The 24,478-nt window shown below is 41.3% G+C and overlaps 1 protein-coding gene across 5 annotated transcripts in view; it reads left to right on the plus strand.

The window, feature by feature from the left end:
* The window catches only part of CADPS (calcium dependent secretion activator), a 204,950-nt gene that overhangs the window by 136,517 nt on the left and 43,955 nt on the right, over positions 1-24,478 (plus strand). For 2 of the 5 annotated variants that reach the window (XM_056501538.1, XM_056501539.1), the window contains exons 17-20: positions 2,083-2,151; positions 11,610-11,716; positions 16,739-16,895; positions 17,840-17,981. In XM_056501538.1, coding sequence (XP_056357513.1) covers positions 2,083-2,151; positions 11,610-11,716; positions 16,739-16,895; positions 17,840-17,981 — 475 coding nt within the window. Of the gene's footprint in view, positions 1-2,082; positions 2,152-3,016; positions 3,035-9,135; positions 9,241-11,609; positions 11,717-16,738; positions 16,896-17,839; positions 17,982-24,478 lie in introns of all 5 variants that reach the window. The other 3 variants (XM_056501540.1, XM_056501541.1, XM_056501542.1) reach the window with 2 other exon arrangements.

The raw sequence follows: 24,478 nt of genomic DNA on the forward strand, positions 1-24,478 counted from the left end.
GATGTCATCTTTACAGCTGAAGGTACAGTGCAGCTAATTGCTTGTGACACTTCAGGAGACAAATGAAAATAAAAAAGCTGAAAAACTGTTTAATCTATGTTTAATCATTTGTGGCCAATTTAAAATGTCTTTTTTTCTGGGTGTGTTTCATTGTCTTTGCAGTTTGCATTGCAGTCATTGATCAGTGATCCAATACTTGCATCGGATTTCTTTCTTGTCACTCTGAATCTGGCAAAGCTGATATTTTTGACCTTTTAAGTTATGGGAGAATAATAACCAGTGACCAGAGACACATGTAGCCATCAAAAAGACATTTTAAAGTTTGCTGGAGGATATGTGTTACTGAAGTTCTATGATTCAGTCGTTCTTTATATGTTACCAGTTTATGTTGGTACCTTGTTGGCTGCTGTTCCCAACTTGAAACTCCCACCCAACTTTTTCCAAGTTCCCAGTTACTTAAACCTGTGTGTTCCAGATAAATGGTATGTTCTGCTCTAGACTCTGGGTTTCTGTTATGTGTGATGTGAAGCTTTCCCACAGCCAAGATTATTGTTGTATGCCTATAGGACAATATTGAGAGGAGAAAAAAAAAACCCCAAACTAAAACTCCCTCTGATTTGTTCTTAGTTCTTGTTTACATGAAAAATTGGGTTGTTATTATATGGCAAATTGTCCAGGTTCTGTACATGACATGTCCTCTCTTTTTCCATTTTTTTTCTGTCTAATGATGCAAATTGTGTACCAGTGGTAATGAATTCATTGTTATGCATCCAGTGAGAAACACTTAAGAATTGGGCACTAAAAGGATGTTTATCAACTCTTGACTTGGTAATGAGTGACAAAAATAGAGAAGGAACGAAGGTTTCATAAGCACTGTATTATCAGGCAATTTATCAAAGTACTCAACTTCAGAGGATACTTTAATTGGTGTATTCTGTAAACTGCAATGTTTAAATATACTTGACAAGGATGGAGAAGGACTGAGAATCAAAAACAGCTTTTCTGTTGTTGGATGCTTCTACCCAGGGCTGGCTCCCTTAGGTTCTCTGTATAAATATCACTAACTCGTTGGTAAGATTTGCTCTCTTCTTTCAGATAAATCTATGCAAAAACAAACTTTATGATCTGTAAGTAAAAATGCATTCATTTCCAAAGTAGAACAGTTAGTGTGTACTTTTCCTTTTGTGCCTCAATTCTTCTTGGTTGTGTTAATTATCTGCCCTCTCTTTTTGCACTGTGACTTTTAGGTCTGGGAATACTTTGAAGCAACAAACCTATTTTTTTTTTCCAGCTGCCTTTTCAGAGAAATAGTTCATTCCACACTATCTGCTCTCTTCTGCTTTTCTCCTCCTTTATCTGTGATTGGCCACAGCCACTTTTTGATGCTGTTTCTACAAAAGTGGTTGTAACACCAATTTCCAAGCATGCTGGGATTGTTAATTTGAACAACCCAACATCCGCCAGCTGCATGCATCAGGTTTTCTCTCATGAGCATAGTCCACTGTGTATTCAAATACTTCCTTAGAAGGACAAATGACAAGTTTACCTTGGTGAGACATGTTCCTGTTCACTGGACATGGCTTTGAAATCTTGCTTTTGAATGACATTTGAATAGCCACATGTTTAAGGCACTTTTGTCAAAAATGCAGAACCAAATCAGTGGCAGCAGTGCTTGAGGCTATGCTTATGAAGAAATACCTGTGAAAGCCTTAGATACTGAAGGCTGAAATCCTTAGTATCTCGGAGCCTTAAACCAATGAAATTCTATTTCCCTCTATTCATGATGTTTTGATCATTATATTCTTGCAAACAGTTCAGAGCAAACCTCTAGAGTCATGGTCACAGCCTCTCTTGTGACTCATGGGCATGCTGAATGGTTAATCCAGTAGATTTCAAATTTTAACCCTCCTTTTTCTTTTTTTTTTTTTCTTTTTTTAATTTTTCTTCTTTTTATCCTGTGTATATCCCAAAATACTCTGTGGCTTTCCTTTTAACCTGATATGAAGTTTTCCTCTGACCTATAGCCTGTAACCTCTTTACCTCTGACCTAAGCCTCTTGCATGCCCAAATCCTCTTTTATAGGGAAAAAGAGAGAAATGTATGAGCATCCTGTCTTCTGCTTGGCCTCTCAAGTGATGGATTTAACCATTCGTGAGTACCTACCACCCTCCTCTCCATGCTGTCCTCACTTTCTCTGTTCTCATTACCTCAAGAAAGTCCAGATCCAAACCAACTCACTCTCCTTGCTTCAAGTCTTTTAGCATTGGCTTGTCTGTTGCTTCTGTCTGTGAAACCCAGTGTGAGAAGTCCAGTCACTTTCTATCAGCCTAAACCAGGTTAGACAATTAACCCATCTGTTTGTGACAAACTCAGACTGTCTAAGTTTTTTCAGTTCTTCTTAATGTCCGTGACCTGAATGCATTTTTACTTTGCTTCTGTGTAACCCCAGTTTGTAAAGTGCTTGTCACTGGTACACAATCAAAAGGTAGCAGCTACATTGTGGAGAAGTGAGCTAGAGGTCAGATAAAGGACACTTGGAAAAAGCCATCCCTTTGCCTGCGTATCAAATCTTTACCCAGTCCTGTGTATAAGATCGTATAAGGCTGTCCTTTCTCTGTACATCAGATCTTAATGTCTCCTGTCTGTTAGCTCTCAGCAAAAGGATGCACTCTACTTGCTCTCCTCCTTGATTTTTTCACTTACTCCTTTGCACCGAGCTCTGGAGGGGACACCCCGACCCTGCTGTCACTCGGAGACCCCCCTCTGTGTCCTCAGAGCTCTCCCTCTCTGGTTTTCTATTTGTGCAGCGTTTCCTCTCACCTCCACCAGTGAAAGGAGCTTCCTTTGGTAACCCCACGCTCGGGGGGCGGGGGGCGAGACGGGGAGACTTTTCTTTTTTCAAATGTCATATATCACGCATAACTGGGGGGCTGTGCGGTCCACTTGCTCATTAATCCTGCATATCTGTTCTTGTTTCTCTCTTTTCTCTCCTTGTTGCTTTCTCTCTTTCATATAGAGAATCAAAAGGATGCAGGTGAACAATTGTATATGCATTATAAATTGTTAGGACTGTTGAGTTATATTTATTTTGTTTTCTATTTTCATAGCTCCTTAAGATATGTACTCCTTCAGGCTGAAAATGGAGATGCATTGATACTTAAGGAGTTAATTTGTGCTGTCTACATAATCTCCTTTTCCTCCTTTCGTAGAATAGAGTGTAGATTAAAAATACCCTGTAGAGATGTAGTGCCTTCTTAGGAGACAGTTGTAGAGAAGAATCTAGTCTTTGTAAAGAGAAGGTTTATTGTTTTTTCAAAAGAACTGCAGCTCATTTTGGGTGAAAAAATGTTGGTGATTTGGCCATTTTCCACACCTAACAAGCACATTTATAAGTAAACTAATGTTCATTTTTGGTTTTCATACCTTCTGTTTTCTGCCCTGATGGGAGGACTGGGTTTTTCTTTATTTCCTTATTTCTATTTATTTGTTAATGTGTAACAAACAATCTGGTGGGATAGAAGTCTTGTTTGTCTCTTGTTTATAACCTGTGGTGACATGTAACAAGGCAAAGGCTCAGCTCAAGTGCACATCTCTGCAGAAGGGATGGTGGAGCTCTGCAGCCCCTCTTCTCGTTTCTGTTGTATCCCCGAGTCCTAGTTCTAAAGTCCTTGAAACCTGAACTGTTCATTTCTTTTTGTGAGTAGATTGTTCTGTTTTGTGGGGAATAAAGAAAGGATCCAGTTGATTTCAGCTCTGTTTGCACAGGGAAATTGTGTTAGAAGAGGCCAGGCCAGGTTCTGGCTTCCCCAGACCTCCTCAGCTCAAATTTGGCCAATAATCTATTGCATCATAGTAAAAGGAATTGTAAATAACAATCAATATTTAGAAAATGGCGAATAATTTTTTTTCTTACATCTATGAAAGGTGCAAATAAACAAAAGTAAATAGAATAATCCCAATCATTACCATTAACTGTAACAATTAGAGTGAGCACAGGCTGTTGTGCATTAATCATAATAACTGCATGGGGCATCGTGCTTGCTGCAAGAACCTGTCACGTGCCTGCAGTTCAGAAATTCAGAAGGACATTCCTATGGCCCAGCTTGTTTAAAAATAACCTGCATCCTCCCAATGCTTGGAGCAAGTGAAAGGGCACAGGGAGTTGTGACTCCACTGCTTTGTGCTCACAAATCTCCCTTTGTTTTAAATAAAAAATTTTCAGGCAAGGTCAGCAGGACTCACTTGAAACTTGAAGCGGAGTCAAAAGTGACTGGGGTTTGGCCTGACTTTTTTATTTTGCCAGAAGAAAGAATAAAAATAAGGCACTGAAAAGAACTTCTTAAAGACACAAGTGTTACCCTTTTGTTCTCCTTTCTCCAGAGAAGTGTGTAGTCTCTTGCCTTTATTTAAATTAGGAACTATGATAAAAGAATTAAAAATAAATTACTTTAATTATTAATCAATGCTACTAACAGTAAGAATAATAATTGTAACCTTGTAATAAATGTTTGTTTATTTATGTAAGTCAGGAATACATAATTATTTTAGGAAATAATAACTTCTCCCTCCCTTGTGTACGGGCATCCCATGAACACAAGTGCCACCTTGCACTGCTGGAGTTGGGTACAGGCAGCTTCAGAGGTGGTGCCAGCCAAGGCAATAGTTGTCAGTTTGACAATTTGTGTTTGGTGTAAGACTGTGGGGAGGGTTCAGTTTTCAGAGTGAGTAATTCTCATGTTGCAGTTTGGGTTTGGTCTCTATAGGGAGAGGTTTCTCGTGGCAGTGCTGAGCTGGTGCACAGAGATGAGCGGTGAAGGAGACATGGGGATGGAGTCAGGTCTCACCTTGGTGCTTCGTGCCAGGATGTGGGTGGCAGAGCACTGGGACATCTCATGGAAAGTAGCTGGAGAGCAGAGGGACCCCAGGCAAATCATCTACTCTGTTTTGGGCTATCCAAAAATACCAGGTTTTTGCTTGTCCAGCAGCCACTCCATCCCCTGTGCAGGGAGGGAGTCTCCCAAAGCTCCACATCTCTCTGTGCTGCACAGCTGGCACACACTGGGGAGCTCTGTGCACATATCCAAAACTCAGCTGAGGAGCTGAGCTGCCTGTCAACAGACCAGGTCTGAGGCAAGGAGAGGTCCTGTGTGATCTGTCTGCCCAACCCCTGCTGGGCAATCACTCCAGCATTTGTGATAAACCACAAAGCTTACAAAGAAAATGAAACTGCTTTCTTTGAGTAAATAAAAATGTAAAATATATGTAAACATCCATCTTTGTATGCAGGAGTGGAGGCTGAAGTCAATAATAAATCCTATACTTTCACTCAGGCATGACTATAACCTGTATCCATGTGTGCTGAAATGCTGCTTTTTTTGTTTCCTTCCTCAAAGTGGCATTTGGCTGTGTTTAAAAAAGAATTGTTATGTAGCTTTCAAGATTTCTTCTTGACCTTTCAAAGGCAGTGTCTAAAGCAGTATGAAGTGATTGCAAGGGTTCAGAAATCTGGAGATCTGTATTCTGACGTTGTCTTTCTACGAGTCCCCCACCAACTGTGGGAGCAACTTGCTGCCTGGGGCATGAGATACAATTCAAATAGGCACAAATTCTTCACTAGGCTCAATAATCATTAGAAAATCAGGAGAGCAGTTCTCTCTTAGTATGTTGAGGTTTTGAGGTGAATTGGCATCTCTTTCTGAGTTTAAAAAAAATACATTTCTATGATTTTTCCTTTCCTTTTCCTTTTTTCCTCTCTCTTATTTTGAGAGGAAAAAACACCATCACTGAAATCCCTTTTTGATACACGCAGATTAATTTCAGGAGTGTAATAAGAGGCTGCCCTGCCTTGTCCTTGGGCTAAGTCCATTATGCTTTATAGTTGTCTTGAGAACAGCAGCTTTTTGTATTGTTTTGATGATTGGCTCACAAATGAATGCACACATAACACTTGGATGCTAAAGCCTTTGGCAAGGGTCATATATTTTTAATTATTACAAGGAAATCATTGAATCAGTGGCTACACTTCTAAAAAAATGTGAGAAGTCAGTAATATTCTTCTCCTATTGCAAGTGTAATTCTTAATGTTGCTGATGTCTTAGTAACCCATATAGCAGAAATCATGCTGTCGAGGGAGAAATACAGAGTTTGAAAATCTTTCCATCTGTAAAGAGTCACGCACTATGAATTGTGTGCAATATCCATACCCAAAGTAGCACAGTTTTATCAATATACCTGCTATTGCAGGTTGAAGCTCATTGCGAGCACAAATGCAGGTTTTCCCAAGTAATTTGAGCTTCTGCGAGTACTTTATGTGCCAGTATCATGCAGAAGCGTAATAGAAGTTTGTCCAGGAAAGCAGTTTGTCAGGCAGTAAGAAGCTGCTCTTGGCTCTGATTTCAGTGGTGAAGGTGTTTAAATCTTATTTATCTCACACACATGAGGAGCAAGTACAAGAGAATTTCTGATACTATACTGCCTGCAGCAAGGGATCAGAGAGGAAAAGAAGAGGGGAAAAAAGGAAAGCCAAAGTGAAACAAAACCTGCCACACGCTGCAGCTGATCACTAGCAAGCGCCATAAAACCCATCCAGCCTCACACATCTCCCTCGCTCTGAGCAGGAGCTGAGCCACCCCTGAAAGGGACCTCACATGTCATCTCTGACACCTGGACCCAGAGAAGTACTGGACTCTATTGCCTCATAGTGCATGGCTGTCACAACCCCCTTTCTATTTCAATTTACAGAGGAAATTAATCCCTTTCCTTAGCCAGACCATAATCTTCTAAATTTTCTTGCAATAAGGAGATGATAAAGAAAAGCATGGGTTGGGGCTCATGGGTGTTCAGAGCCCCCAGGAACAGAGAGAACTCTTCCCCTCCTTCAGCTCCAGGTGGTTCTGCAGCCATCATGCAAGCGCCTTGAATTTGGGTCTGAAAAACTGAAATGTGCGAAAAGAGCTGAGTATTTGTGCAGATCGGGCCAGATCAGAATTACATCAAGAGTTTGTTGCTTAGCCTGCTCCAGTGCCTTGTGGGAGCTTGTTTCCATGAGCTGCTGGTGGGGGGGGGATGCCAGGAGCAGGGTAAGGTGCTGGAGGGTCTCTCAGAGCCCCCCCAGAGAAGTGAGAGCCACCCCGGGGCACTGTGCTGACAACTGCACAGCGGGAGCCTCCTCCAAGCTGTTCTGTACGCGCTGCACTAGCGACTCGTGAAGATGCTGCTGCATCTCTTGCCTTCTCCTCCTCCTCCTTCTCTATTAATGACTTTTCCCTAGGACAGAAAACACTTGTGCTAATCAGGCCCGTCCAACACTCTGGAATCTGGATGTCTGTGAAGTCTAACAGCTATTTTTGGGTGGGTAGCTGTTAGGGGCTATTTTTGGATGGGTAGCTGTTAGGGGCAGGGGCTGGACTCCACATTTAAGGATGCTTGGGGGCTGCAGTGCTGAGGTGTGCAATGGGGTGCAACTCAGATTCCTTTCACTCTGTCTTTGTAACCCCCGACTTTGCCACCCAACAGACTCTCCTGGGTGGCGAGGGGTTCCCACCCTGTGGTTGTCAGACATGGGTGGGAGGAGATGTGCAATTCCCTCTCCCCACCATCCCTTCCATCCAGAGACCTTGGCACAAACTGCTCTCCATAGCGATGGGCAATAAAATATTCTTCCTAAATCTGCATGTCAAGCTCAGGAGCAATCAGTGAGTAGCCAAATTGAATTCTTGCTTATGTTTTAAAGTAGAGTGAAAGTCATTAGGCCAATTCCCAAAAAGCAGTTATTTCTGTCACTTGAGTCTGAGAGGTTTGTTTCTGGGGCCAAAGTCACCCTTGGTAGACATTGAACAAAGGTCAGGATTACTCCAGAGATGAATGAATAGATTTGCTTTTCCTGTTGTAAGAAAACAAGGAAAAGAAAGAAAGCCAATAGCTTGAATCTGAGAGTCTAAATTAATCACTACACAGCTTAAAAGATTAAAAATGTGTGTGTGTGCGTGTATGTGCACACGTGTGCATTGTGTGTGTTTTTATGTATGTATGTATATCTATCCCTGTGTATGTAGAGGGGCACCAACCTAACTCACTCTTTAATGGTTTACTCGAATATTCTTTATTATACTTTGGTAAGTGTTATAGTTCTGTGAGAAATAAAGCAATCAGAAATCTCCTTTGCACAAGCCAAGTGATTTTTTTTTCCCCCACTGGAAAATGCAAGCAAAATGGCAAGGACTTTTGGCAATAGAATGTCCAGATAAATATGCCAGATTCCTTGCAAATGACATGATTAAAAATAGTCACAATGCTGCTAAAAACTGTTATTAAAAGGAATAGAAACTATTGTGTTAATATATTCACAGCATATAATTTATTCTCTGGGTGTATGTAAAAGGAAAGGCTATTTTCTTTGAATTTTTCCTATGCTGATATTGTAAACTATATGACAGATGGGTCAAGTCCTGATTGCAGTATTCTAACATTTGGAATAGCAAGTAACATATTTGATAGAGCTGGCAAGTTTTTATATATGATTCAACCCAGAATATAAAAGCCACTAGAATTCCAAGTTGAAAATAATTAAATGAGCTGGAAACGATCAGGAACCACACATTTTTAAGTGACAGATTTTTTTACATGTTTAAATTGCACAAGAATATTTTATAGCTCCCTTTAACCAACAGTGACGTTTAATTCTAAAATGTGTAATTGATATTTGCAAAGCAATTAATTCCTATGGCTCATTATTCTATTGCTAAACGTGCCTAAGCATTGGGGAGCTGACTTCAAGTCGTGTTTTTTAGTTCACCTTTTCTGAATTCCAGAGTTTTAACTGAATTAACCCATCTCAGTCTCCTCGTGTGAGTGCACAAAGTGTGGTTTCATACTTGCTTTGAATTTTTGGCTTTCTGATTGCACGGTACTGTAGGATGTTCGAATCTGCCGACTTCAAGAATATGTGTTGTCAAATGGTGTCATTACCGTGTAGTACCCCAAATACCGATAAGCAAAAACCCAGCAGCTTATTCCATTTGTATTTGATCATTTCTGCTTATGTTCCTTTTGAAATTTCCATCTTTTTGTCACTGTTTATGAAGTCATTTGTCTCTTTACTTTTGGCGTCTCTCTCTCTCCGTCATGCACAACCAGCCCGTCCGCCCAAGCCTAAGCCGCCGGCTGGGCCACCATCATCTCCTCAAACGCAGACTAACATGATAGATCATATGCTCAAAGGCATGGCCAAACAGCCGCCAAGTACTGTAATAGTCTTCCTTTCTTTTATTCAGTGCTTTCCTAGTCTAGCAGCCGCTCGTGTAGCAGTAGAAAGCTAGTCCTCATATGCAGCTTTATACAAAACACCTAGTGCGACGTGGTAGGTTTTAGAGATTTAGAGGTAGCATTTATTTCAAAATGTCCACATTTTTTTGTCTAGCAATGTCTGACATATGCAACATTTTCAAATATCAACGTCAGCACAAAATAACATTGTTGTTGCATAACATTTTGCATGGAAATTATAAATATGTATGAGCTTTACATGATGTTGGATGAAATGTTTGATAAGTATATCGTATACGTTTCATGTAACTGTCAGTGCTCCAGCTATCTTAGCAGAATATTCTGATGTATAGTAACTTAACCAGGGAAATATTTAAAATAAGAAGGAAAAAAATTAAGATTGACATCTGCTGGCTGCCAAAGTTATATAAGCATCAATATTTTCTTTAAAGACAGCATCTTTGAGCAGTTGTTCTTATTAACACTTTTGTCTTTTAGTTATATTTGAGAGCAGATCAATGTTGCAAATGAGAATGGGCCTGATGCTGCACTGATCAATGGAAAAGCTTCCCCTTGGCTTTGGAGGTGCAGAAACAACCAGATCTTACTGAGGGAGCTGTCTCTGAGCTGCTTTTGCAAAAGCAAATGGTTTCTACTTGTAGCCATCGAGGTTTTGGATAGTATATGACAAGGTCTGAGGAGTTAACCAGGAGCTCTCCAATTTCAGTATTTGCTCAGTAAATTATATTAAGAGGAGCCTTGATATTTTTTATTGTTTCCAGTGATACAAGAAACAGCAGCAAAACTGGAGAGGAAGCACCCAAGACCCTTATCTGTGCCATAAATCAGTAAAACTGTGGAGTTCATTTGCACGGTGCTTTACCATGCCTCAGCCAAGCTGAGGCCCTGCAGTGCCAGACTCCACCTTGCTGAGCTCCTCCAAAAACCAGACACATTTGGGACTGTCCTGAAACATAGAGCTTTCCTTTTCATGGGAACTGTGTAACTTGTAAACAGCTATTCAGGGAAAATCGGGGGCTGGCAAGACTTTGAGGGGGAGGATGAAGTCCTGGAAGCCCCCTGAGCCTTCAACAAGGAGGGATTTCTCCCTGGGTGACCCAGTCAAGCAGGAGAAGCCACCTTGTGCTACCTCAAGTTCTGTCCCACCAGTAAACAAGACCAAAACACTAGGAAGAAAACAGGGTGGAGGCAGATGCCCTGTCATTATCTGGCCTGTTGGCATGTGGGTCCCAAGGGGCAGGTCTCCCACTCCACTCCTGCTCCCAACAACCATCACAGGGAGAGCTGGCACACCCCAGGGCAGTGAGCTGCTCTCTGATGTCATGGAGAGGCCAGAATACCTTTGGGTGCAGAGGTGTGAACTGGCTGTGTAGTGAAATGCCCCTCTTTGCTCTTGCTGCGCAGGAGAGCTGGGACTGGGGCCTGGGTGTGGACCAGAGAGATGTCTGTGACCAGTCTGTGGTCAGCTCTGCAGAAGCTATCGTTCAGGGACATTGTGATTATTTTCTTTTCCTCTATGTTATTTCTAGCATTATGCTCTAAATGTTCTGTATTGTTAGCACATCATATTTTTAATGTGTTCTTAATAATATAAATTACCTGAAATAATATAATTTAATTATTTTTTAGAGTTTTCAGAAAACACTGCAGGATAAACTCAACATAGGTAAACACCAAGCTCCAGGATTTAAACTCTTTGGTTTGTTTTGCGGGGTTTTTGTTGTAAAGTTGCATCTCTTTTCCTATATAAATCTTACCTATGAGCGTGGGATTTACACTTTTCACTTCCTCCAGCATGCATAACTCCTGACCCTTGTGGAGTTAAATCCTGGAGCAAGACAGACCTGCAAGTTTTGCTTTTAGTAGCAGGTGACATTTAAATTGCTCGAGTCTGACAATTTATTAAAAGTGCAGACAGATTTGTTTGAATTAATCTTTACAGAATTTTTAAATAATATAGACATGATTCCTATAATAGCATCATCTACGTCGAAGGATACATATTGTTCATGCATTAGTGGCCAGATGCTGTCTTTAGGGAATGTGATGTTCTTATTTGAGCTAATAAAGTTCCACCATAAAGCAAACCAACTCTGACAGTATTGTGAAATTTGGAGCTGGAGCACTGTATTTTCATAGTATAATAACGAATGTGGCTTTCTGGTTTGCTCAGTACTAATTATATAAGCATTTAACATATGCATGAAAAGATCTTTAAAGCTGCAGAATATTACGGTTTGGTTTTTTTTTAACCTCTAAAATAACTTACTGTTCATCTAGCTTTTCACCCTGCCTTCCTTTTAACTTGAGTTCTTGTACTACAGAGAATGTAGGCCGGTTAGTCACACCAGCTAAAAAGTTAGAAGATACAATACGTCTGGCAGAGTTGGTAATTGAAGTCCTACAGCAAAACGAAGAGCACCATGCAGAGGTGAGCAGCGTCCCCGGCGAGGTCGTGTCTCCCCAGGTCTCCTGCAGGATCCAGTGGGAGCTTTGTATGTTTGTGTGATGTCTTCCCAGCTGGTGCTGGGTTATCTTTTTTAAAAGCTGAAAGCACACTCAAGTACGATGAAGGCAAGGTACACTGCAGGAGGAATGTGTTTTCAGAGGGGAGGGAGGGCTGAAGGATGAATTAATTGAGTTGTGCTCTCCTCGGTGTCAGTCTGCAGCTTTTCTGACAGTGCCAGCAGGAGCCGAATCTTCCCAAAATATTCACCACCAACTACCTGCAGGAGCAAGCCTGTCCACTTTCCAGAAAGGTTGTATTTCCAAATCATGACCTGTGTGTGCCTCCAGCCAGCATGAGCAGGGTCCCTGCAGCTGCTGCCGCTCCTGCTGTCCAGAGGGGAGCAAGGAATACTGCAGCAAGACAGAACAATTCTCCTTTCTGCCCCTTTCTGAGAATTCAGGTTTTTTCCAGGGGTCTCCCTGGGCCCCTCCAGTACGTGATTAACTCACCTGGTTTCCTGTTGGCCTCTTCTGCCTTGGCTTATTGGCAATACATCAATTGCTAGTCACGAGGTTAGGGTGGACTGTGCTCTGTTACTCATTGTCTGGGTTATCTAAGTCTAATGCAAGCACTCTCAACTCTTTGAAGCACCTTAACAAAAAGATTAGTGTTTTAAAACCACTGAAACCATGTCATAGTCAAATATACACCAGAAAATTGTGAGGCTTGATCCTGGAAACAGGCAGCTGGCATGGCTGGCTGTAGTCCTGCTCTCAGCATATCAGGACATTTCTGCCTGAGCAGGTGATGTTGCATACCCATGTAAGTATTTGCAGGACTGAGCCCTGAGTTCTCTGTAAATGTGGTGCTCTTGAATGCGTATTGAAAAGTTAATAATTTTAAAATTCAGAGTGAACAGTTATTGTTTATGACTGTAGGTATTGTTGCACTCTTTCACTATTTTCTCTTTTCCTTCCCATTGATATATATAGATATACTCACAATATTTTGCATTAAAAGCATTTGCTAAGTAATTTCACAATCACCTAAAAATCATTCCAGCGTGTATTAAATATGCAGTATAGTTTTACTTATTGATAATCCACAGCAATCCACAAAACCCAACTAATGCCTGATTGCATATTTAAATTTCCTCCCTGTTTTTCTACTGTTCATTCAATCTTGGATGATCCTGGCAGGGGAAAGAGGTATGTGACTAAACCGAATGACACGAGTCACTCCTGTCATATTCTGTGCATGCCCTCTCAGTGCCATGTTTCCTACTGGGATTTTACCCTGGTTGCCCTCGCTTCCGTAACTGACCGAGGAATGTAACAGCAACTTTGGGTCGGCTGCTTGCAGAGCTGGTGGCCTGACACAGGAGGGTAAATGTGGCATAGCAGTCCAGTCCATGCATGCAGCAATGGGTATATTTTACGAGCGCTGCAGTTACATCCCAACACAACCCTACCTGCCTGGACTCGCTCCTCAGCCTGTTGTTACCTGTTGTTTGCATTCACCCAACCTCTAGTACACTGTGGTGGAGATGGACTAAGTACTACACAAGTGCCTAGAATGGTAGTGGTCTTCCTCTGGTTTTGTCTGTATGTGCCTTGTACTGGATATACAGTATTTATATGTAGAGAGAGAATATATGAGGTGAAGAGTGAAATAAAGCTCATTTTTGCTAAAGCAAGGGGTGCTTGAGAGCACTGTGCTTGTGCAAAAACTGTTTTATTCCACTCCTCACCAGCACAGGCTGTATGTACAACCAGCTGGGAAGGAGCTGTTTTTTAAAGCCCAGCTTATTTTGAAAAGACGAGGCAGTTGCAGGACCAGTCACACTCAGCCAGCCACGCTGCCAAGATCCTCACATGAGGAGGAAGGCTCAGAACTGTTCTCCAGCATCTTTTGTGTCACACGGTTTTGATTAGAGACAGAAGGTTAATGCCAACACAGATAGAAGGCATCCCAGTCCCTTGTTCTGAACGGTGACTTAGAAGGATGAAATCCATCTCTCTTCAGAAGCCCAGCACACTGTTGGTGCATTTTTGAATCCCTGTCCTGAGGGTGGCTGTGGCATTTCAGCAGTGCACAGGCAGTTGGCCAGCTCTCTGCACACTTTGAATTGCTACCAGGGAAGAGAGAGAAGAGGCTGGCTGGTTTATCTCTGATATTTATTATGCGTTGTAGCTGCAGTATGCTGTCACAGTGCAATGAGCATTGCTGAGGTATTACATTTTTTTCCCCTCCCCATATAATTCCAGGTGACTTTTTTTTCTATGTTGTCACTCACCTGAAGAAGGCTTGACCTGTGAGGTGTGGCGTTTTGGTCTACTTCAGGTTTTCAGCAGAAAGTTAAGTTGCACTGCTTAGGGAAGAAATGCCTTACTTTACTGAAAAACAATAGTTTTTGCAATTAACACATTCCCCTTCTTTTCCATGTGTAAATCCAGGCAGACTTCTTAATGAGACTGTAGAAAATAATACTCAGAGCACATTCAAAAATCATTACAAGAGGAGTATCGTGTCTAGTCAGTTGGGTTTGTCTTACCCGTAAGAGTAAGACACAGACAGAAACAGCTGTGTGCCTGTCTGTAACCTGGGAGAGGGAGGTGTCTATCACTGTATCAATCTCTCCCATGAGATGTCTCCTAGCTCCCTTTCCCTTCCTCTGGATGACTGATGACAAATGCCAGAGACAATGCCATTCACCTGTTTTTAAACTTGTGTTTTCTCTCTCTATGTATACATATGTGTATATGTATATATGTATCTTAACTCCTTGAGGTCATACATATATACATGTGTATCCATGTGTAAAATATACAATAATAGGTGTGTTTGGTTAGAAAGCACACTTTTCCCACCTTTACATTATTATTTTAAAAAAGCAGGTAAGTAGATGGTAAATAAATGAAATGTTACCATCTTGAAGAAAGTTTTCTAAGTATGGTGTTACCAATCCTGCTTACAGAAATTAGGGAGGAGGTTGAGGATGCTGACATAAGTTAGAGAATTATGGAGTTAAAATTTGACTTTTCAAACATAAAGAAAACTGTTACTGGTTTGGGCATTTTTTTTTTCCACCAATGATCACATGCTTTTCTTTTTTTTTTAAATAGCTCTTTTTTTCCCCTTTTCATGGAAGCAGGTTCTTATTGCAGTACTCTACTCTGAAGTACTTATGTTGGGATTTGTTACAGAGGACATTCTTTGGCCTCCCCTCTTTTCCCTTCCCCCCAGACACTGGTTGCCATCAGTTCTCCGTAGCAGTCACTCCATGCCCAAAGACCTGTGGGCAGTGTTGGGTGGGTGCCAGCATGGCAGGCTCTGGGCAGGCAGAGGCACAGCCAGAGAACCTACATCAGAGCAAGGACAGCCCCCACAGCCTCCCTGAAAACCAGAGTCAGAAATTGCTAACAGGAGGGGACCCTGCACAGCCCCACTGCTCAGCAGTGCTCCTTTCTCTCCCACCTTTGTGAGCAGGTTGGAGCAGGCATCAGGGGCACACCTGTGTCCTGATGGTTTTGGTTCCTCTGTGGTCTCTCAGTGGTTTGATGCCTCCCAGCATGGCACTCACCAGCATTCAGCCTGGCTGGACACCAGCACCAAATGTGGAGAAGAGTGAAGAGCAGTGCCCCACATCTCATCCCCACAGAGGCTCCCTTGCCTTGGTTTTGGCTTTTCCAGAGTGATAACTCTGCAGGGCCACTGTCACCACTGCCACTGCACCCCTGAGCATCTCCAAGCAGAGAGTAACATGTTTTGGGGGTGCTGTTCCCTCTCCATGACCAAGTGAACCAGTAGCTGGAGTTCTTCTGTGCTCATCAGTGCAGTTCTTCATCAGTGAATCCAAACTGAACCCTGAGAGAGTGAAGGCCCATTCTGCTTATTCATGTCTGCTAAAACCTGCAAAACATGCCCCTCCCTGACTGGCAATTCCTCTTCAAACTTATTCCTCCATTCCCAATCTCTTCCGTTTCATCTCCGCTCTTGTGCCTAAGCTAGAGGTTTCTTTTCCTTGCCAAGTGCTGCAAAGCTGTTCCTTAGCTCCTTTAAGTCACTAAGTTCTTATCACTTCAAGAGGACAGCACATGGTCCTATGGACAGCTCTTCTCATACTGCATGTTCCCAGCCAGAAGTGACTACTGGACATGCATGCATGCATTTGCAGCATTCACATCTGAGCCATGTATGATGTGAATGTCACCTCAGAGAGCCCGCACAGCAAATTCTAAGGACCCACGTGCATGAGAATGAGTTACCTCACTGATATTTTTTGGTTTTCAAGTTTAGACTTATGTTTTACCTGCCTCTTTGAAAATATAGGCTTGCCGTAGATATTTTTTTTTTTTACCTTGGCATGTTGATATAGAGCTTTATAATGGGTTCCTAATCAGTAGCATCATGAAGGTGGTAGTGTGTTAGCTAACCGTGTAAAATGAACAGTGCTGTAATAACTTCTACTGGTGATGTTTGAAATATCTTTAAAACAGAGTGTGAATGATTTAGAACAGATTTTAATGTCTCAGGGTTGTGGTTTTTCAAGACAAATGCAAGTACTGAATCCAAGTAGAATTTAAGCTGTTGAAAAACACATCAGAAAACCTGCAAGAACAGTGAAGAAACTCCCAAATTTCTGTACTTTAGAAATAAGAATTAGTTGATTTTTTTCCTGATAATTAGCATCATTAATGATGAATGAAGTAATTTATTGTAAATTGAACAGATGAAACCTCCTCTGCCACATTACAGCTGCGTGCCTTTACAGTGGAGCTCTGAAGAGATCCTTTACAAGAAACCTTTGTGTTAGAGCAGCAGCACCTAATTCTGTGATTAGCACTGCCCACGCAGGCTAGCACTGCAAAGCACTGTTCTCTTTACAATAAAGGTAGTTTCTATGAGATTTTTTTTTTTTTAAGATATGTGGCCTAACATCTTTCCCTGTGTTTTATTAGAACTAATACACATTTTTATTATCTTTTTCTACCAACTCTGAAGGCCTTTGCTTGGTGGTCAGACCTAATGGTTGAGCACGCGGAGACCTTCCTGTCGCTGTTTGCCGTGGATATGGATGCAGCATTGGAGGTGCAGCCCCCAGACACCTGGGACAGCTTCCCACTCTTCCAGCTCATAAACGATTCCCTCCGTAGTGACTGTATGTATTTTGTACTGATCGTTTCCTTTTCAGTGGGCAGCTCAAGTTACTGATAATGCTTTCAGCCTCTTCTTGCTGCACAGAGAACTGAGATGGGTAGAGACTTGAAGATTTACAAACTCTTTTAGCATCAGCTTGATTTTATTCCGTTGCCACTAGAAAAATGCACACCCTTAAATCACCGCAGCCAAAGGTGGGAAGTTGAAATTTTATTTTGCTTCCTCTTCTCAAGTCTCTTGGTAATGGCTGCCTGATAAGCAGGGAATTAGGTACTCTATATCTCATTGTTATTAAATGTGTGTATTTTTTAGCATTGAGTAAACTGCTTTATGATCTTATTGAAGGGAGGAAAATATTAAAGTAAATGAAATCAGGAGTAGTTCAGAAGAACAGTGCTTTGTGAAATAAGACAATTCTCTGAAGCACTTGGGCCCGTGCTTTCAAAACCCATGTGAGGATTTGGCACTTTACTGGGTAGTCCAACCCTCCCTGGAGAGCTGGTGACAAAATTGGCATTGCCTTAGCTAGCTCCTAGACCAGGACCCCAGCTAGCTTTCTAAGACTACATAAAAAAAGCCAGGGACTCATCCTCAGAAAGAAAGTTCCAGCATCATGGTACTGAGCAACCAAAGCAGAAATTATTCTCCCACCTGGTAAAGCCGTTATATTTGCCATGCTGTGTTTCTTACACTGGTTTTATACACAGAATGTATTTGTAAGTTTGACATTAATGTCAAAAGGAAAAGAAGGTTCATTGTCTGTTTATTTGTTTGGAGTAAGAAGTCATTCCTGCTGTCTGTGTCATGAACTCTGGCTCCTGTTATATTCTTGAAGTTTTCCTGTTCACTGACAAATTCATTATTTGATGAAGTGCCACGCTGTGATTTGTTACAGAGTTTGTAGTAACAGTAGTGTCTTACTATACTTTTATTTATCTGTTCTAGATAATTTGTGCAATGGAAAATTCCACAAACACCTCCAAGACCTGTTTGCTCCACTTGTTGTTAGATATGTCGATCTGATGGAGTCCTCAATTGCACAGTCAATTCACAGGGGCTTTGAGCGGGAGTCATGGGAGCCAGTAAAGTAAGGAAACCTCCTTTGATACAATCGGAATTTGGGTGCAAATGGATGGAGATTCATATAGAGGTGAACTAGCAAACGTTAGACTGGACATGCAGAAAATTATTAAATGTTCTAGTTTAATGCTCCATCCAGTTGCACCTAAATAGGAGACCTGATCTCTTCAGGGTTTTCAGGTTAATGAGGGAAACGGTATTGACTTTTTGAAATGCATTGCTGCTTCAGTTTGAACTGTGTGCCTTTGAACAGGGAAGCATGAAAATGGGAAAACCTTCTTAACTGCCATGGCTTTTTGGGACCAATTCTAAAAGGCCTTTTCCAATGCTGCTTTTGAACTCACATAGCTCCTTTTCAGAACAAAAAAATCTTGCTTCACTGTGTTCAGTTCCAGCCCTATAACCCCTGTGAGTCATTGCTGTATTTATTCTCAATATTCATTTTTTTCCACCCACCCTGTGGGGGGGATAGTGCAGTGTGTGCCTCTGGCATCAGCCCCATGTCTGGTGGCTGCACATGTCCCCATGTCCAGGGCAGCTCTGCCAGTCCCAGCTCCCCTGCCTGTAGGATTAGACATGCTGAAACCAAAGTGAAACATGGGCAAGATGATTCAACCATAATCATTTCTTACATTTGGAGAGCTAGGAGTTTACCAGAAAGAAACTGGGAGCCTGAGAAAAACCCAAATTGAACTCAAGAGCTGGTGACTGATAAAAATGTGATATGTGCTTTGGATTGCTGTTGTTATTTCACAGGTTTTGAAGCATTGCTGAACCCTGTCATGCTTGCTCTATAAAGCCAAGTCAGATCCTACACAGGGAAATAGCTGACTTTTCCTTCTAATAAAGATCTTGAAAGAGAAAGATGGAATCTTTGCAAGCAACATGAGTCTGGCAGTGCCTCAGACCAGAAACTGGGACTAGGTGACCTCTAGAGAGACTCTTTTCCTTGCTTTTTTTGTCATTCTCTAGGCAAAGTGAAATGGCACCGCACTCTCAGAGGTTGCTGTAGAAAAGAACGTGTGGTCTTTCAGGGCTTTTCACACCAAATATGTTCCGTTTACAAGGAAAAGAGATTTTGTTCAGCAGCCAGCCTCCCATATGCAACCTGGAGTCTGAGTACCCAGGTTTTTTCCTTTCTTTCTTGTGCATCCTCAGCATCCGTAAGGATTCTGCCTGCCAAATCTCGGGCTTGTTCTTGACACCTGATCATCCCCTCTGTTTTGAGTGGGGTTAAGTGGCTGGCATTCAGGAGCCTCTCTCACTTTCCATTTGCTGTCTTTGGTCTGCAGGCTAACAGGATTAAAGATCCTAAAAAATCTTGTTTCAAATAAGCAGATGTGACCCAGAAAACATACAAGAAATAGATCTTTCGAGTAGGAGAATGCCATTTTTACAGCCACTCCTTCAAGCAGAATTGCACTTCGAAGTTAGCATTAACTTCAGTTTCAGAGCTCTGCTTTAGTAAAAAATATGTATTTCCTTGTCTGTTATGAAACAGAGACAGTTAACTCTGTGTACCTGTTCACTTGGGTCAAACACTCAATAAACAAATAATTCTGCTTTTTTTTCTTTTATCAGAAGCTGTCATCTTTTTGCTTTTTAATGACTTCAGGGAGTTAACTATAGATGTCCATAAGTACTTGGATGTTCTTCTTGCCTGTCAAAATGCTTTGTCCCTTGGTATGCCAGCATCTATCATTTCCAAGTTATCTCTGATAGTTATAAAAGATCTTTTCTTAGTTCTCTTGTGATGGTTATTCCCTTCTGGAGTTCCAGCTACAGCATGCTTTGAGCATTGCATCTCCAAGCAAAAGCCCAGGATGGACTCTTTCTCTTACAGACTTGGGTATTTAAAAGATTTCTTCCAGCAGGAAAGTGGGTGCTTTCCACGAGAAGCTTCTGTCCATCTGGTGAAAAGATGCACCATGTTTTTTTTTTCACGTGTTGATATTTTGTTCTTATGTCTCGCACACAAAAGTGTGAGTTGCAAATGCTGGCTCAACGTGATGTGGCCCGGTGAAGAGAGGCACCATTGAGTGCCAGAGGGTGGCACATACAGTGCAAAGGAAAAGAGGAGTGTCATTCCTAGGATCTTATGACATTTTTCATGTGCTGTTCAGAACTAAATGTTAAGGCATCTTCATCTTTGCCTCCTGGGCAGACCACCTGCTCCTCTTTGTCTGATCGACAGGGAACTTGCAGAATTCAGGTTAGAGACTTATTTTGTTAGATTTGCCCTCCTATATCTATTCTCTTCTCACCCCACATCCATACACTACCACAGTTGAATTTTTGGCCATGTATTCTCAAATAGTTTGGACCAGCCAATTCCCAACCAAATTGTGACCTTCTATTGACACCTCTCCAGCAGAGCTTTTTTGGAAATCAGGAACACTGCAGAATGTTCTTCCACAGCTTTCCTCTGCTTTGGAGATAGACCTTCAAGTTGGCCAGCAAAGACAGATCATCAAATGTGACTGTTCCACCAAGCTTGTTGTTGTCCTGGATCTCTACAGTGCATTATGAGAAGTAAATCTCATTATCTCCTGTTAACCAAGAAATTATTCCACAACGCAGAATCTTTTGAAAGGGTTTCTCTGTACTTGTGTTTGCAGTCAAGGCTGAAATATGTAGCCCTCCATAACCTGACCAGATGGCAGTTTGCAAGCATGTATTTCTTCTATTTTCATTGCTGAATACTCTGCACCTTATGCTCTGAGGAGTTAGGTATAGAAATCACAGTGAGAGAGATACTGTTAAGTATTGAAAAAAAAATGGGGGGGAAAAGCATGGATGTTATGTGCTCATGAGGGCTCTGTAATCTGCCTCTGCAGAGCTGCTGAAATTGCAGGGGGTCCGTGCCCTATAGCTAGAGCAGCTGGTGCGCTTGTATGAATCCACGCAGAGAAATGTGGAACACTTGTCCTTCGCACAGTCATCCAAGTATGCAGGATACAGAGTAGGTCTGTTCTCTGGTGAGTTGAGAGGTCTTGGAAAAGTAGGGTTTGCAATGGGTTTTTTCATGCTAGCTTCTCGGAGAGCGCTGATTTATCTCGCAGCCAGCTGACACGTATGTGTGTGTGTCTCTGTGTGTGTGTGTCTGTTTTGAAAGATCTTTTTGAGCAAATGCTAAAGCTCATGCAATGACAACCAATTTCAATGGCTTGACTAGGACATTACTCATTGACCCAGGGCTCTCTCTACCGCTCTGGAGTCCTGGCTTTAGCATCTATTAATTGCTCACTAACATTTTGCAAACTAATTATAAATGTATCAGTAATATAAATGTCAGAACTTGAACAGTAAGATTATACTAATCATTTTATAAGGTTTACAACTACAGAATGATAGTGAAAAATGTTTCCCCTTAAAAGAAGCACCGCTGTAGTGAAAGTGAGTATTTTTGTTACTATTCTGGGTGTCAGTCACAGGAAGAGCACAGATTTGACTGCCTACTTCACTATCAAGCTCTTTGCTTCACATCAAGGCTTTTGTGAAAAGATTTGCTCTTGAGCATTTGCTCAGCCTCGACAGTGAGGTTGCAAGTGTTTATAGTGATGGAGGAGACAGGCATTTGCGTCTTCTATCACTAAATCGTTTCAGGCATCCTGTAGCAACTGAGCATTTAGGTGTGGCCAAGGGTCTCATTCAGCTCTGTTCTGAACCCAGGAGACAGCTCAGTGAAGATGCTGTGATTTCTCTGCCCTCCTTTCATTGCTAGGGCAGCTCTAGAGGAGCAGCAGCCGTGTGCAGCAGGACGTGTTCCGTGACCGGGGCTGCGGCACAGTGTGAGTGCTGGGAGGTTGTGCAAGGGTACTTGGCCAGTCTGTCTGCACTAAGAATTTCCCAGCAGACAGCCCAGGTGAAAGCCATTTCCACAGCTCACACACACAAACAGGGTGAAGCAGAAGATGCCAGGAGAACAAGCGGTGCAGCTCCAGCGTGTCTCTCATCAAAACTATCAGGATCCAGTCCTGAAGCTGAGTTGTCTTAGATCAGACAGCCCTCATCTTGTTGATGCAAATGCCCACATTCCTTGCCTGATGGCTGAGGTTATATTTAGCCATCTATATTAGATGGGCATGGCTGGCTTCTAGAAACAGTTTCTCATCTTGGACCTATAGTTTTATGGTCTGAACAATTGCAGGCTTCATGGAACATTTGTTGGTAATATTAATAATTTTTTAGAAGTCTTACTGCAGCTGTTATTCAGATAATTAGATCAGTTGAACCTGAAAAACTGTGCATGTCAATTCAGGAGAATATTTTATTACATTAGTTACTGTATGTTAACATAATATACTCCATTATTTTGCTGTTTTGTTTTGTTTTAAGAGTACTAACTTATTCTTGCAACATATTCTTGCATCAGCAAAATAATGTGTTGTATAAAAGAAATATGTTTCCGTGTGAATATAGTATACTGTTTACTCTAGAAGTCATATTTTATTAATACAGTGTTTTTATTAATATAACACTGTCACTTCTTGAATTTTAATATTAAAACCAAAGGTCCTCTGATTTATGTATTTACCATCTGGCTAAGTTATTTAAGTTGCTTTTCCTTATACATTTATATGTTGTCCACCTCTTGCTATTTCTTTATTTATTCCATATCAGTATCTAACCACATGCACTGCCATTTCTGAAGAGTTAACACTCTCTCAATCACTATGTAGTCTATGTCTCATTCAATAGTCATGTCATCTTAGCAGCAGATACAGTATGAATGGAAACAAAGGATGGTAGTGAATTCTCCTGTTTGCCTGAAAAAGAGAACACACAGATAGCAGGAAGTTAAGTCTACTAAGAGTCGTAGAAATAATTAGAAATCAGAACAGAGTCGTGTTTTTTTCCATTAGAAAAAAAACTTTGATTTGTGATTTTTCTCCCCAACAAGGGATTTTATTCACAAAGAATGAAGTCTGTTTCCTCACATTCACCACCAATGGCAAGCTGAGCTCTTGCAGAGATGTGGTCCATATTGTCTGTTGTGTTAGGAAACATATATTCAGGCAGCTCAATTCCATTACTTTGGGGGTTGTTATATAAAACTTGCAGGAAGAAATGAAGTGCCAAATATGTCTCAGGGAAGTTATTAAGATTTTTTTGAAAGACATAGTGTATAATTTGATAATTTCACAGGAATCCAGATCATGGTGTCTGTAAAGTAACTCATTTAATCCAGGGAAATGGGAGAAACCTTCAAAGATGGAATATCCTGATACAGTCACTGAGAGCAGGCAAATTCGGATGCTGAAGCAGGGCCCGTGTGCATCAATAGAAAAGCTCTCAGTAGCTTCAGCAGTGCAGGGTAAAGCTGAAATCCTGAATTTCTGATTCCATTTTCACTGAGTCCAAGTAACAAGCTGGTGAAAATAGTATCGAAGCATCTGGTTTTGTTCCTCCATGGGACTGTAAAGCCACCTGTGGGTTGTGTAGCAGTGGGTCACACAGTGTTCCTGGGAGAGGGCAGAAATGAGGCATTTTTCTGAAACTGGCACTCTTCTGAGAGCCAGGTAATATGTGAGTTGAGTTCTATGTTTCGCTGATTGCCAGATCTCCTGATGTTTTAATTTTGCATGTAGAATATGACTGCAATGAGATACTCAGTAAAAAAGAATTAGACCAATTACAATATCTAGAGACCTAATACAATGAAATATGTCAGGGTAGACTACAAACTTTGGGCATTCAGTGCTGTTACATGCACCTTGTTCCAGGAGAGAATGTTAGATCAATACAGCTGTCCACTTTGTAAAGATCTCTATTTGCATAACAGTTGCACATCTGAAAATACTGATTGAGGTCATGATGCTCAAGTACACATGCTTCATATTAACCTTTGAATATCTTAATCACCTCATGGCCCACTTCCAGCCATGAAGCAGTCACATACTAGTCCTGAATTTATTTACAAACTGCAGTTCATTCACAGAGCACAAATAGTGGGGCTGGACAATCTTTTTTTTTTGCACCCAGGAATGCAAGGGAGAATGAGGGCACAGTCTTCACGAGGGAGAACTTTGTAGTTCACTATTTCATCACTCCACATTAGCCCTTTTTTTTTGTGGAGGGTCTAAGACAGAGGTTTTGCAGCAAAATTGCAACTCCATTGAGCTTGGTGGCAAGAAAAACTCTTATGGCTGGAATTCCAGACTCTGTCTTTATTATTTCAAATTCCAGTCCCTTAACAGATCTCTTAGTTTAGCACTTTCATTGAGTAAGAACTGAGACTCTTCCTTAAAAGAGAGTTTTTTGGGAAAAGAGCTGTTCTCTGCATTTTGAAATGGTATCAGGATTTGAAGTTGCAGTTATTTTCAAAGGTGTTTTAAGTTTTCTGTTAATTTGCACTTTGTGATTCTTCTTTTCATTCTGGTTTGCTTTTTTATTTTTAAGGAATTTGAATTTTATAGCAGACTGCAAACACAGTACATTTAAGCTTCCATACTCATGCTTCTTTCTGAAATGTTTTGCTTTAGTTTTTTAACTGTCCTCATG

This window comes from Oenanthe melanoleuca, chromosome 12, assembly GCF_029582105.1.
Source record: "Oenanthe melanoleuca isolate GR-GAL-2019-014 chromosome 12, OMel1.0, whole genome shotgun sequence".
NCBI classification, from domain to species: domain Eukaryota; kingdom Metazoa; phylum Chordata; class Aves; order Passeriformes; family Muscicapidae; genus Oenanthe; species Oenanthe melanoleuca.